The 12,133-nt window shown below is 40.6% G+C and overlaps 2 protein-coding genes across 3 annotated transcripts; one reads left to right on the top strand and one right to left on the bottom strand.

Moving 5' to 3' along the window:
- Nucleotides 1-37: 37 nt before the first annotated feature.
- rnf8 (ring finger protein 8, E3 ubiquitin protein ligase) lies at nucleotides 38-4,873 on the bottom strand. Of its 2 annotated transcripts, XM_086019373.1 has the most exons (12): nucleotides 4,653-4,873; nucleotides 4,395-4,523; nucleotides 3,470-3,918; nucleotides 3,180-3,387; nucleotides 2,476-2,532; nucleotides 2,298-2,387; nucleotides 2,120-2,227; nucleotides 1,818-2,029; nucleotides 1,117-1,271; nucleotides 623-799; nucleotides 523-553; nucleotides 38-268 (listed from the first exon to the last, which is right to left on the bottom strand). In XM_086019373.1, the coding sequence occupies exons 1-12, from the start codon at nucleotides 4,773-4,775 to the stop codon at nucleotides 244-246; spliced, it is 1,764 nt and encodes a 587-aa protein (XP_085875499.1). In that variant the 5' UTR covers nucleotides 4,776-4,873; the 3' UTR covers nucleotides 38-243. The 2 variants fall into 2 exon arrangements, with proteins under 2 accessions (XP_085875499.1, XP_085875500.1); XM_086019374.1 differs by lacking the exon at nucleotides 523-553 and having other exon boundaries at nucleotides 4,653-4,872.
- Nucleotides 4,874-5,651: 778 nt separating this feature from the next.
- aida (axin interactor, dorsalization associated) lies at nucleotides 5,652-11,955 on the top strand. Its single transcript, XM_086019384.1, has 10 exons — nucleotides 5,652-6,021; nucleotides 6,580-6,646; nucleotides 6,727-6,780; nucleotides 7,284-7,338; nucleotides 7,425-7,488; nucleotides 8,139-8,239; nucleotides 8,579-8,701; nucleotides 8,811-8,933; nucleotides 9,121-9,238; nucleotides 9,919-11,955. Exons 1-10 carry the CDS (start codon nucleotides 5,915-5,917, stop codon nucleotides 10,016-10,018), a joined length of 912 nt encoding a protein of 303 aa, XP_085875510.1. The 5' UTR covers nucleotides 5,652-5,914; the 3' UTR covers nucleotides 10,019-11,955.
- The last annotated feature ends 178 nt before the right edge of the window (nucleotides 11,956-12,133 follow it).

Below are 12,133 nucleotides of genomic sequence, written 5' to 3'. Positions count from 1 at the left end.
TAAAAAAAAACAAAAAAATAATAAAAATTTAAAAAAATCAACATACAGAATTGTTTTTATTCTTTTAGTTGTAAAACATATTTTTTTAAAAACAAACAAACAAACAAAAAAACCTTAAAGATCTTAGGCATTAATGAGAAGAATTACTGTTAGGAGACAGGAATTCCAGTAAATCCAGTTGTTCGTGTACACAGAGCTGAAGCTGCTGTTATGCACACCGGCTGTTGCTATTAATCGCTGTTCTCATCGTGATAGAGTGTCCTCAAATCTGCGAAGCATAACGACAACAACAAAAAAAGTCTTTGTTCATTGGGATTGAGCTTCCAAGACAAAGGTTATGTAACAAGCGTTAAAAGTTCACCCATGTGTTAATGAGAAAGCGAGTAATGCCAATCAACTCTGATGACAAGACGGAAAGATTGTGTGCCTGGAAGGTGAGCCCATTCACTTTTACACCAAAGACGTCTGATTTGTGGTGTGCAATCCATTCTCTCGCTTCTTTTATCATTTATGCCAACTCACCTTAGCCATACAAGCATCCAGAAAAGTGTCACTAGATCATGAGATTGATACACATCATTAAAAATAATAATCAATTCACAGTCTTCAACAGTTCACTCACTGTAATGGGAACTGCTGTGAAGAGGTCTAGAGGGCCACCGGGACCTGTTCGGAGTGCCTACGGTGTCTTCAGAAGAGCTGCTATTGCTGTCGCTTTCGCTTTCACTACTGCTACTTCTGCTGCCGATGCTGCGGCTACTGCGGCTGCTGCTCTCCTCATCCTGGATTACTGAGACATCTGCAAAACAAAACAAAAAAATTGTTAAAAGAACATTTTTCACATGACAATAACAAACAGTCCTCTTCCAAAGTACTGACAAATCAGCCAAATTCCTTTATTTTTACGGTGGAGTGATAATTGTATGCAAAATACAGGAGTTAAAAAAACTGAACTTTGATGCTCACTGTACAGCACTTTTAAATCAGTCTTAAACTTGAAGAGCTTTCAACACTCATTGTGAAAGGGATCACGCTGCAGGGTGCCCCAGCATTTTTTGTTTTAGTTGTTTGTGTCAAACAAAATGCTGATCACATGCTAACAAACTTCCAACTCACTATGAGAGGAACTGCTGTGATGAGGACTGGAGGTCCAGTCGGTCCTGTCGGGGGTCCCCACAGACTCAACAGAGCTGCTGCCGTCGCTAATGCTATCACTGCTGCTGCTCTCATCTTGAATCACAATCACTTGTGCAGGGTCAGCTACTGGCGAACTAACAGGAAAAAAAATATATTGCTTATGAAACATGCAGAGAATTACTGAGTGACCTTAAGCGCATTGAGTATCTGATGTAGTGACATTACATCTCAGAACCTAAATAAACTTTTTTTAAATCCATGAAGTCCACGTGCGGCATGATGGGCAACAATAAAGGTCTTTGCGTCATTAAACATTCTGTCTCACATTGATTGCTTACTGAATCAAGTAATGTTTCTCAATACTGAATAATGTTTTGATGGTTGGATGTCACATGAGTGCAAGGTAAATTTGTGACGCTTCAATCTACCCAGAATGTCCCTTGACTAATTTATGGTTACCATAGTAGTAATGTGCACGGCGGTGTAATGATAACAGCGAAAAAAGACCAAATGTATTTATTTTAATTACTGTCAGTATTTATTATCACTAGTGTCACTGTCATCCCAACAGGTGTTGCCTTTCAGACTTAGCAAAGTACGTAAAAATGTCATTCCCTTCAGCCGAGCAAAACGATTACGCTGAGGTTTAGGGGCCTCCATCTTGGACCGATTTAACGCACATCTCTCCTTTCCTCTCAGAGACGAGCGTCTGTCGTCTGGCTTTCATGTCCAAACTGAGGTTCTCCACCATGCTGTCGATGCAGTTGTCCAGCGCCAGACATCGCGTCTGCGATTTGATGGCCTGTCGGCAGATGGGGCACTCGTCTTTCTTTTTGCGCCACTGCTTGATGCAATGGCAGCAGAAGCTATGAGCACAGTTCAGGATGACAGCCTGAAGAGACCAAGCAGAAAAAGCTGTCCTTTCGGTTTGGGATTCGTTGACACGCTTGTCAAACGTTGCGCAGGGTCTACTGACTCGCACCTCAACAAGAAGCTCCGAGCAGATGATGCACTGAAGCTCGTTTTCCAGGACCTCGGTCACTTGTGTGACAACTTCCTCCTTCTGGGCCTTCGCCTTTTCCTTCTCCTCCTGGGAAAAGAAATGGCATGAGGCTCTACAAGTGCAGCGCGCTCAAGAGATTCCTGGCGTAGCAACCCACCATAGTCACTTCAAGCTCTTTGTTTTTGGCCAACAGAATCTCCTCGAACCTTGTCCGAGAAAGTGCTAGTTCATCCATAACTTTTCTCTGCTAATAGGTGTGGAGAACAAATTAAGCAATGAAACAAAAAATTCCAACATGGAATGCATGATTCAATCATGTATGATTTGGTGTTTACCTCCTGCAAGGCGTCTTCCAACTGTTTTTCCATCAGCTCCTTTGGCTGCTGTGTTTTCTGGGTGTGCAAATGCAGAAGAGGAGTAAAACAACACCGACAACATATTAAACAGTCTGTTAACTCCATTTCGGCATGGCTGGCAGGGAAATGTGGTCTTTTAAATTCCATTCATATCCATCCTCTCATATGTCCATTAAAATGCAATTTATATTTAATTCAGTATATTCTTATTATATTTCATTTATAAATATATGTATGTTTCTAAGGTTTATTGGCTGGCAATTCAGTGCATAACCCGCCTCTTGCCCATTGACAGCTGGAATATGCGCCAGCATACCCGTGACCCTAGTGAGGATAAATGGTACAGAGAATGGATGGACGGGATCGATATTAATGCTTAGGAACCCAAATTCTTTGTTATAGAGTGACTGCTCTGCTTTTTGTCAGAAATAAACAAATGGACTTTTTAAAAAATGATCTGTCAATTCTTTAATAGAAATGATATGCATCTAAAGTACTAGTGGTATCAGTTACTTGATGTCGATATTGGTGAGCACTCAAGAGTTGAGTACTTAAACTGGTATCAGTTTGAAAAAAGTGATATTGAATATCCCTATACTATCCTATAAGCGCTAGATTGTTATTCATTGTTAATCCGGTTACAAGACAAATCAGATCATAATGTAATGTAAGCATGGTCTCACCTCTTGTTGCCTTTTAGTTTGACTGAAGGACCTCTCAAACATCTCCATTTTCTGCATCTTGGCTCGCAGGGTCTTCAGCTGCCCCTGTAGCTCGTTGATCTGCTCCTCCCTGAACGGGTCCGCCGATTGGGGTTCACCTTCCAGCGAGGCGACCTGCCTCTGTGTGTTGTCCACCTGCCTCCTGAGCATTAAGATGTTCTGGCTGTACCTGCAACAGGGAGAGCAGAGAAGTGTTACGGTGATATTAATAAGCAATAGGTGTGTATCGTCTTTGTGAAATATACACGTACATCTGCAAGTTGTCCAGATCGCTGGGGACATCTAAAAGACTACAGCCCCGGTCTGCCTCCTCCACATATGGCTTGGGGGCGGCCTCCTCCAGCTGAGGGCAACTGCGACGCTGGTCGTGCCTGGCTGGAGGCAGAGCGCACTGCTGTGCGAAGGACTTGTCTGGGTTTGAGCAGCGGTACAATTTGGCCTTTGAGGTTGATGGCTCCACTTCTTCCTCGGTCAGCTTCCTCTTGGATTTCTTAGGTATGGTCACCGTTTTTGCGGCCTCTTTCTGTCTTTTTGCCAAGTTTTGTTGAATTTCTCTGAGGGGTCGCTGTACAAGCATGTAGTCAAACTCTACTTTGGAGCCCAGGACAGGAACACCGAGGTGGATGGAGTCGCCGAGCTGAAGCAGGTGGGGTTGTTGAGCGGTTAAGCGGATCCCATTCACCCACACACCATTAAGACTCTGACGGTGATCACAAAAAGGAAAGAAAATATACTTCATTACATCACAAACAACATGGCTTCCTGTGTGTACGGAAATGCACAAACTCTAAAAGCGTACAGCGGAACCTCAAGCCATACAATTTACTACGGTATGGTAATGAATAGTTGGATTTGCCATTGGTCCAGCAGTATGTGGGCCGAATGAAGACTGGTGCAATGCAATGAGACAGATCATCCCCTAAAACTAGCCCATTAAAAAAATACCAAGTAAGGATTTGGGCTTTGGAACAGGAGTTCAAGACCTGCTATGGACAAAATGTAAAACAAATAAGGCAAGACACTGTCCGAAACAACCCCAAGCTCAAGAGGAGCAGGGCTCATTTCATTCAGATATCTCTCCTTGCATGCCTGCATCATATGTGTGATTTGGTTTTGTTGTGTATTTTATTCCACAAATGGCACTCTAATTGACAGCCCAGTCCCACAACTGGGTACCTGCTTGTCTGTCACTGTCCAGTGTCCATCCTCCCTTTGAGAAAAAGTGCAGTGGAGCCTGGAAATCATTAAAGGGCAACTTGAAGACAAGAGTTGGTAGGTCACGTCAAAACCACGGCCAAGTGAAACCTAAACACAAGAAAGATACGAGTCAGTGATACGGTCAATTTTGTCTGTAGTATACTCGTACTTTGGGCTTCCCAACAACAACAGGTTATTTTGATTAGCTAGCTAACGAAGCTAGCAAAGTGTTCGTACCTCTGTGTTGTCTACCAAGCGAAGCCAGTCAGAATTCCTCCCGACTCTCATTAAACACACAACTTTTGAGTCCAAACTTTCATCCTCATCAGTCGCAGAGGAGTCCGTCGTGATTTTATCCATCTTTAGCTCATGTCGTGTCTCATTGTTGTTTCTTACTCGCAGCGTGTCCGTCCCGTAGATGACGTACTCAGGTTGTCACAGCTGCGTGGATTTACGATTTCCAGCACCGGAAATGTTCTGGGATATTTTCAAAACAAAAGCACATTTTACTACAAGGACCAGTCCGTATGGACATACGACGTTTCTAGGTTACGAACGACAAAATGAACTAATACAACCTTTATGTTCTGCAAATCACTATATGGCATAGAAATATGAACACGTACACAATATTTGCATGAAATATGCACTGAACTAGCTTACGCATGGCCAGGTAATAATGTCTCCATGTGCACGATAGAGAAGGCACGCTCAGTTACGTATGTTTTTCATTTGATTGTATTATATTTAGAGCCTAAAAGTAGTTTTCACAGGAATAATTACAGTATGCCGCTTTTCCATTTACATGCATGCACATATGTTTTCATAATTTTGAGGATCATGGGGAATTCTTTTACATTTCCATTAATTAAAAAAATGAAAGAAACAAAAAAGGCATGCCTTTTTTGACTGTGTCACTGAGTCTTGAACATCAGTGACAATGACAAACAATACTAATACTAAATACTAATTACTATAAATACTACGACTACTACTACTACTACTACTACTACTACTACTACTACTACTACTACTAATACTACTATTAATAATAATAATAATAATGATAATAATAATAATAACTATTATTATAATCATTGTTATTATTATTATGGTAATTATTCAAATTAAGAATGAAGAATTTAATAAAAGTAATTTAATAATAACTCTGCAGTACTGTGTTTTGATTTCCGTCTTGGCGCCCACTCGGACAGCGCCGTGTCTCATATCGTGCGCACCCGTAGCACGAGGCGGGACTTCCGGTAAGTTCTCCTCTTCGCGGATGGGACTTCGGGGTGCGCACCGAGTAGACAGAAAGGGTTTGGTCCGTTCCGGTTATGGTCAGGGTGTCAGCGGTCGCCGTGTGAATCAGCGCGGCCCCGAACTGCTGCAGACAGCCCCGCGGCGGAGGCGCTCAAGCCCCGAAGAAGCCCACCGTAGATGAACGTCGTCCTCGGCTATGCTGCCCTGAGTCGGCCGCCGGTACCCGCCCTGCCAACATGTCTGATGTCAACAAGACTCTGCAGAAATGGCACGCCAGTTTCAGAAAAGGCACAGACTTTGACTCGTGGGGACAATTAGTGGAGGCTATAGACGAGTACCAAATGTAAGTGTGTGTCCTGCCTCTCACGTGCGCACGCACGCACGCATGCATGCATGCAGCCCTTCATCGGTTGGAGACATTGGGGAGCTCTCACAAGTTGGCCCCCGAGCTGTCATTTAGACCTCGGGAGCATTTAAGTGAATCTACCCCACACATGACGTGATGTGGCATTTGTTGTGTGTGCGCGCGCGTGTTGAACTGGCTTTCTTGATCAGTGTGCGCGCGCTCGTGCGTGTTTTGCTCTGTGCAGAAATTCACCAACAATATTCCTCAGAGTATTGAGAAATATCAGCCACACCCTCTCATTGTTATGGGTGGGTTTCCTGTGGTTTGAGAGGAAATACTTGACAATAAAAAAAGGACCCATCCCTCAGGAAAACCACAATAAATCGTGTTCATTTTTCCTCAGCTTAGTAAGCGTAAAATTACATTAATACTGTAACTGTAAGGTTTGAGATTGTGACGCATTTCTCTCTGAACACCAGGGGGTGGAAATGTGCATTGCATATTTAGTTTATTGTATTTGCTAACTGTTTTTTTAAATTCTCGTTTAATTTCCAGTCTTGCGAGGCAACTGCAAAAAGAAGTGCAGTCATCAAACTCATCAGACTTCACAGAAGAGCAGAAGGTAGACATTTAGTGGGTTGTGTAAACAAGAAGGGTCATGTCTTTGTCATTGACTTAACATGTTTTTTTTTCCCATTTTAGAAAACTTTAGGGAAGATTGCAACATGCCTAGAGATGAGGAGTATCAGCTTGCAGGTTAGTGTGATATGTGTCAATAATTCTGGAAGCCTTATTGCAAAATTATTTTCTCCCCTCAAAATTGTACACACAAAACCCCATTATGACAAAATTTATAAGGTGCATTTTCAATACTATGATTTCTTAGTTTTTAAAATGAATAAGGCTGTAAATATAACAAAATGTGTAAAAACAATGATTTTAATCTCTTTTCTAAAGCGCTTGTCCTTACAAACAAGCATTCACATTCCCACATATGGACAAATCGGAGTTTTCACTGAAACTAGCTTGCATGTTTTTGGAATGTGGGAGGACGCCGGAATACCCGGGGAAAACCCACGCAAGCGCAGGGAAAACATGCAAACTTCACAAAGGAAGACCTGAGCCGAGATTCCAACGAGGCTGTTGGGCTACGCCGCTAAGCGCTTGACTAACGTGTTGCCCTTTTCGCCATCAATTTCAATTCACTAATGCCATTTAAGAAAAACATGTTTGTAAAAATGTGTGTAAAATGTGTTTAGAGCACACAGTCAACAGAGGAGTTCAAGTTGGAAGACTTGAAGATACTGGAAAGCAGTGAGTCATTTACTGCCATTAGTTTGCTGTTTTGTGACGCCCCTCATCATTTTAACTTATGCATACCATGTCTTTTTTCTCCATAGTCATTAAGAATTTACTGACATACAACAAAGAATTTCCCTTTGATGTCCAACCAGTACCCTTAAGGTAATGAGCAACTTTCAGTATGTTTTGTGTTTCAGCTTGTATTGAGTCATGTAATGTTATTCTTGATTATGTTCCATAGTTCTTTATTAAAGCAGAAGTCAACCCAAACATATTTTTTTCAATGATATGTTCCCAGCAGGCCCTCTAATTCAAACACGGTATTCAGATTAATTTTGCACTTGTGGAATATATATTAAGCAGCAAAATCCACTCGTTTTTAGCCATCTCTGGGGGCGGCCATTTTGTCTTCTGTCGACTGAAAATGACATCACAACTGCTCACAACGACCAATCACGGCTGACCTGTTTTCTGAATCTGGGCCATGGTTGGTCGTTGTGAGTAGTTGTGATGTCATTTTTAGTCGACAGAAGACAAAATGTCTGCCCCCAGAGATAGCGAAAGTGAGTTGCTTAACACGTATTCCACAGACGCAATATTTATCAGAATGCCCTGTTTCAACTGGTGGGCTTGCATAGAACATATTCTTGAAAAAAATATGTTTGGGTTGACTTCCGCTTTAAGTTATATTTTACTTTACTTTAGATGTATATATTAGATGGACAGATGATGAAACCCGCTGGTGTAATGCTTTGAAAATATCTTATCGCGATTTTACACCTAAATAACTTTTTTTTGCAATTCCTCATCAGAAAAATCCTCGCTCCTGGCGAGGAGGAGAACTTGGAGCTGGAGGAAGAAGATGCCGCCGCAGTCGCTGGTTCCACAGAAGCGTTCCCCCTGAGAGCTCCGGGTACTTTGAAACCAAAACAAACACGGCGTCCCTTTTGCCTGCCTGGTTGGGTCACAATGTCCCATTTGATGTGGCCGTCTTGTGTTTTCTGTCCTGTCTCGTTGGCCCTGTGCTGTGCATGACTTCACTTCTCATTCTTGCCTGCCTGCTTTATTCACAGCCTCACAAGGTAGGACCTTACCATCAAAGTGTATTTGTATTGCCATCACGTGCATGGCTTAGATTCCGGCAACAAACTCTCCTAAGATCAACAAATGCCCTTGGTTCACATTGGGAAAAGTCGTTTTATCTCGGTTAAATTAAAAATCTTGGAATTGAGACATTTGTTATCCTCTGCAGGTACCTTGTTACCACGGTTACCCTCCGAGCCTGGAATGACGCTGCTTACGATAGGAATAGAAAAAATTGGTTTGAAAGATGCCGGGCAATGCATCGACCCGTACATGACCATTAGTGTCAAAGGTACTAAAACACACTACAGCACCGCCATCATTATTATCAGCGTTGCTGTTGGGGTAATTGTCCTCATTCGGAAAAATCTGACATGCAATCTCTGTTTCTTTGCGTGCAGATTCAAATGGCGTGGACTTGAACCCAGTGCAGGACACCCCAGTAGCCACCAAGAAGGAAGACATCTGCATTCACTTCAGTATGGACGTCGAGATCCAAAGGCATCTGGAGAAACTACCTAAAGGTAACAGGACAGGACAAGTGTGGGCAAAATGTCCAGAATTTGCAAATTATGTTTAATGAAATAACTTGTTTTTGTGGAGTTAGCTGTGTTGAAAAGATGCCTCTTGCCCTGATTCTTTTTCTGACTTGGGGGAGATAATATGCTTCAAATGCAAAGGATTTCAAAAAGATCAACTTGTCATCTGCAGGGGCAGCTATTTTCTTTGAATTCAAGCACTACAAACCCAAGAAGAGGTTTACCAGCACAAAATGTTTTGCCTTCTTGGAAATGGACGAGATCAAGCCTGGACCCATTGTGATTGAACTGTAAGTCAGCATTGTACATTATTCCGGTGTTATTTACCGAGAGGGATGCCTTTCTGACTGATTTTTCATTTATTTTTATTAAATAGGATGGTAGAATCTCTGGGCAGTCTGGCTACTAATGTGGCTACTTGTTCAAATTCCAGGTTTTTGTAGTATAAAAAAATTGTGACCAAGACATTGTGACCCTCTCACCTCTTTTCAAGAGGGGAAATAAAAATAAACTACTGAGATGTTGTGTTTGCAAAGGTGTGCACACCCTCTTATAACTGGGGATGTGGCTGTGTTCAGAATAAACGTCACATTCATGTTAAATGTGAGCCGCTATACACCTGCCACCATTTAGTGCCTCAAATTAACCACAAATAAAGTTCAGATGTGCTAAGAGACTTCGTGGCCTATTTTGGGCCCAAAAAAACCAAAAAAAAACGTCACGTATTCGTTGAGACATTTGTCTTTTTCATGTATGGATGTCAGATGAATGCTGAAATGTCACAATCATATCAGTGCCATTCCCTATTGTATATACTTTTAAAAATAATATGACATAATTTTGCCCAAAATATTTTGTGGACCTCCAAGCGGATTTAGAATCTTCAATGAACCTAACAGAATGGAGAGAAGACGCAAACCCGAGTCGAACTTCCACACGTAGTTCAACCCTGAAATTTTTGTATTTCCAGGTACAAGAAGCCCACCGACTTCAAGAGGAAGAAACTTCAACTTCTCACAAAGAAACCACTTTATCTTCACCTTCATCAAACCTTGCACAAGGACAGCTAAGATGCCCACAAGGCGCCCGATCACAGCACTACTAAATCATAGTATTTTTTTTTTGCGTGACTATATGAACAGAGTATAAGGGAACCCATTCCAAAGTTGGTCACGTCCACCCTTTTGAGATTTTTTTTTTTTTTTAGCACATACCCTTGTTAAAAACAATGTGTAGACTATTTGGAGGACTTATTTATGCAGCAACATTTTTAACGCAATGTGTTGGGTCGGACTCAACGCGGGGTTGTGTCAATATGAGGTGCTCAACTATCTCTGTTTGCACTGTCGGACCTTGAAACAGAAGTTTGCAAAACATGCTGCCAAAAAGCCGACGTCATGTGTAGCAAACAATAAGCTGGGCCGTTTACGGAATCATTTAAAAGACAGACACTAACAGCAAAGTCTTCAATTGAGTCCACATGGAGACATTTTGGTGCTTATTATCATCATTTCAGACATTAGTTATTGTTCAATTTAAACTTGAAAGTAAATAAAAAGTGGAATTTGGTCATGCAGAATTTTTGTTCTTCTCACCAACTCTTTAATTAATTCGTACATAAATGCATACAAGATCTGCCCCGCCCCGTCACCAAATTGTATGTTAACAGAATTACTAACAGCAACAACCCACCATATGTAAATTATTACACTTAAAAAAAAATGTTAAGTAGTAAAAAAAATATATGAACTAATGCTTTTTTGGTCAAGCTTCACCAAATAATCGTATTACTGCAAAATAAAATACAACATACTGTTAATCAAAATTTAAGTAATTAAAAAAAATAGTACAATAAAAAAATATTCAAATTACCACTCAAAAATACAGCATGACGTAGTGATCAGTTGTAATTCCTAAATATTATATGAACAATTCTGCCAGTTCAAACTCCACCCATCACCAAATTTTACATGTATAAAATGACTACCGGTAATAATAATCACATATAAAATATACGATTTTACTAAATTATTGCATCGGCTCCTTGAAGCTCACCTGCAACCTGCAAAGGTCTTTATTCATACTTCGTGTTTCAAGCTCCCGCCAAATGTAATAAATGTGTAGATGAGGATCTTTAAATAAATAAAACAATTCCTGGTTCAAGCTATTCCCCCTTCACCAAATTTAAAACAAAAAGGAGATCTGAGTTTCCAGCAAACATTTTAGCACAATGACTGAAGTGTAGATAGCTCAGAATGAATTTAACATATAAACAACTAAAATATATTTTCACATCAGCCATTTAGGAATTACAGCCATTTTATGCCGTTTTTCAAAAGTAATGGAACAATTGACTGATGAACAAAGGACAAGAACAAATATTTCAGAGTTAATATCAGTTTGACATTTGGCAGCTATTTAACTGGAGCAACCCATTATGAACGTAAAAAAAAAAAAAAAAAATCAAGATTGAGTTAGATGTTTGGTGTCCCTTAGTCATCACGTGGCTTTTAATGACATTTGGATTAAGTGGTGCAGTTATTCATTCACTCTAGTGTCTTTGACCTTTATTTTCTGTTCATGTCAGTTGGCATTTGTAGAGTAATAATAACATATTTGTGTTGGCCTTTGTTGCAAAGCTAAATTTGAATGTCACGTATGCACAAAATGTCTCGGCCTCAAGCTCACATCCTGCAAATGAGAGTGTGATGGGTGTACAGGCAGTCAAATGGATGTGATGAGCCTTGCATGATATTGGACTTTTTTTGTTGTTGAAGGATTGATGTCATCTTTATATGATGGTCTTCATTCATTTTGATTGCAATACTTGATTTTTATATTTTATTTTTGTAAGGTCCAGGATTGTACCTGTAAGAAACCCTAACTGATGAAGATGCAGTAAATGTATGTGTGAAAGTGTGAGATTTCTATGCCTGGACTGATAAGACTAACTGGGGAATTTGATCAAAACATTCATTTCTAATAAACTGAAGGGGAAAAAAATGCATTTTAGCGTATGACTTTACATTGTGTCATTTGAATACACATGACATTATGATGTTGTGGATAAAATATTCTTCCATGTTCAGTTTGTATTCACACCAGACAGGCATTTTATTGTGGTAGTAGTTTGAATTATGTGCAACTGCGCAATACTGAGAGCGGTTTCTAATATTTTGGCTCTC

The sequence above is a fragment of the Filicampus tigris genome, chromosome 20 (assembly GCF_054856515.1).
Source record: "Filicampus tigris isolate MCC_2025a chromosome 20, RoL_Ftig_1.0, whole genome shotgun sequence".
Classification (NCBI taxonomy): Eukaryota; Metazoa; Chordata; class Actinopteri; order Syngnathiformes; family Syngnathidae; genus Filicampus; species Filicampus tigris.
The sequence above is the reverse complement of the archived record's forward strand: the minus strand, read 5'-3'. Positions and strand labels throughout refer to the sequence as shown.

Coding starts and splice junctions, on each gene's coding strand:
- rnf8 (XM_086019373.1), bottom strand. CDS start 4,775: ATGGATAAAATCACGACGGACTCCTCTGCGACTGATGAGGATGAAAGT. Junction 3,919..4,394: donor GGACAGTGACAGACAAGCAG/GTACCCAGTTGT, acceptor GATCACCGTCAG/AGTCTTAATGGTGTGTGGGT. Junction 800..1,116: donor TCACAGCAGTTCCTCTCATA/GTGAGTTGGAAG, acceptor TTTGTTTTGCAG/ATGTCTCAGTAATCCAGGAT.
- aida (XM_086019384.1), top strand. CDS start 5,915: ATGTCTGATGTCAACAAGACTCTGCAGAAATGGCACGCCAGTTTCAGA. Junction 8,240..8,578: donor GTTCCCCCTGAGAGCTCCGG/GTACTTTGAAAC, acceptor TATCCTCTGCAG/GTACCTTGTTACCACGGTTA. Junction 8,702..8,810: donor CATGACCATTAGTGTCAAAG/GTACTAAAACAC, acceptor CTTTGCGTGCAG/ATTCAAATGGCGTGGACTTG.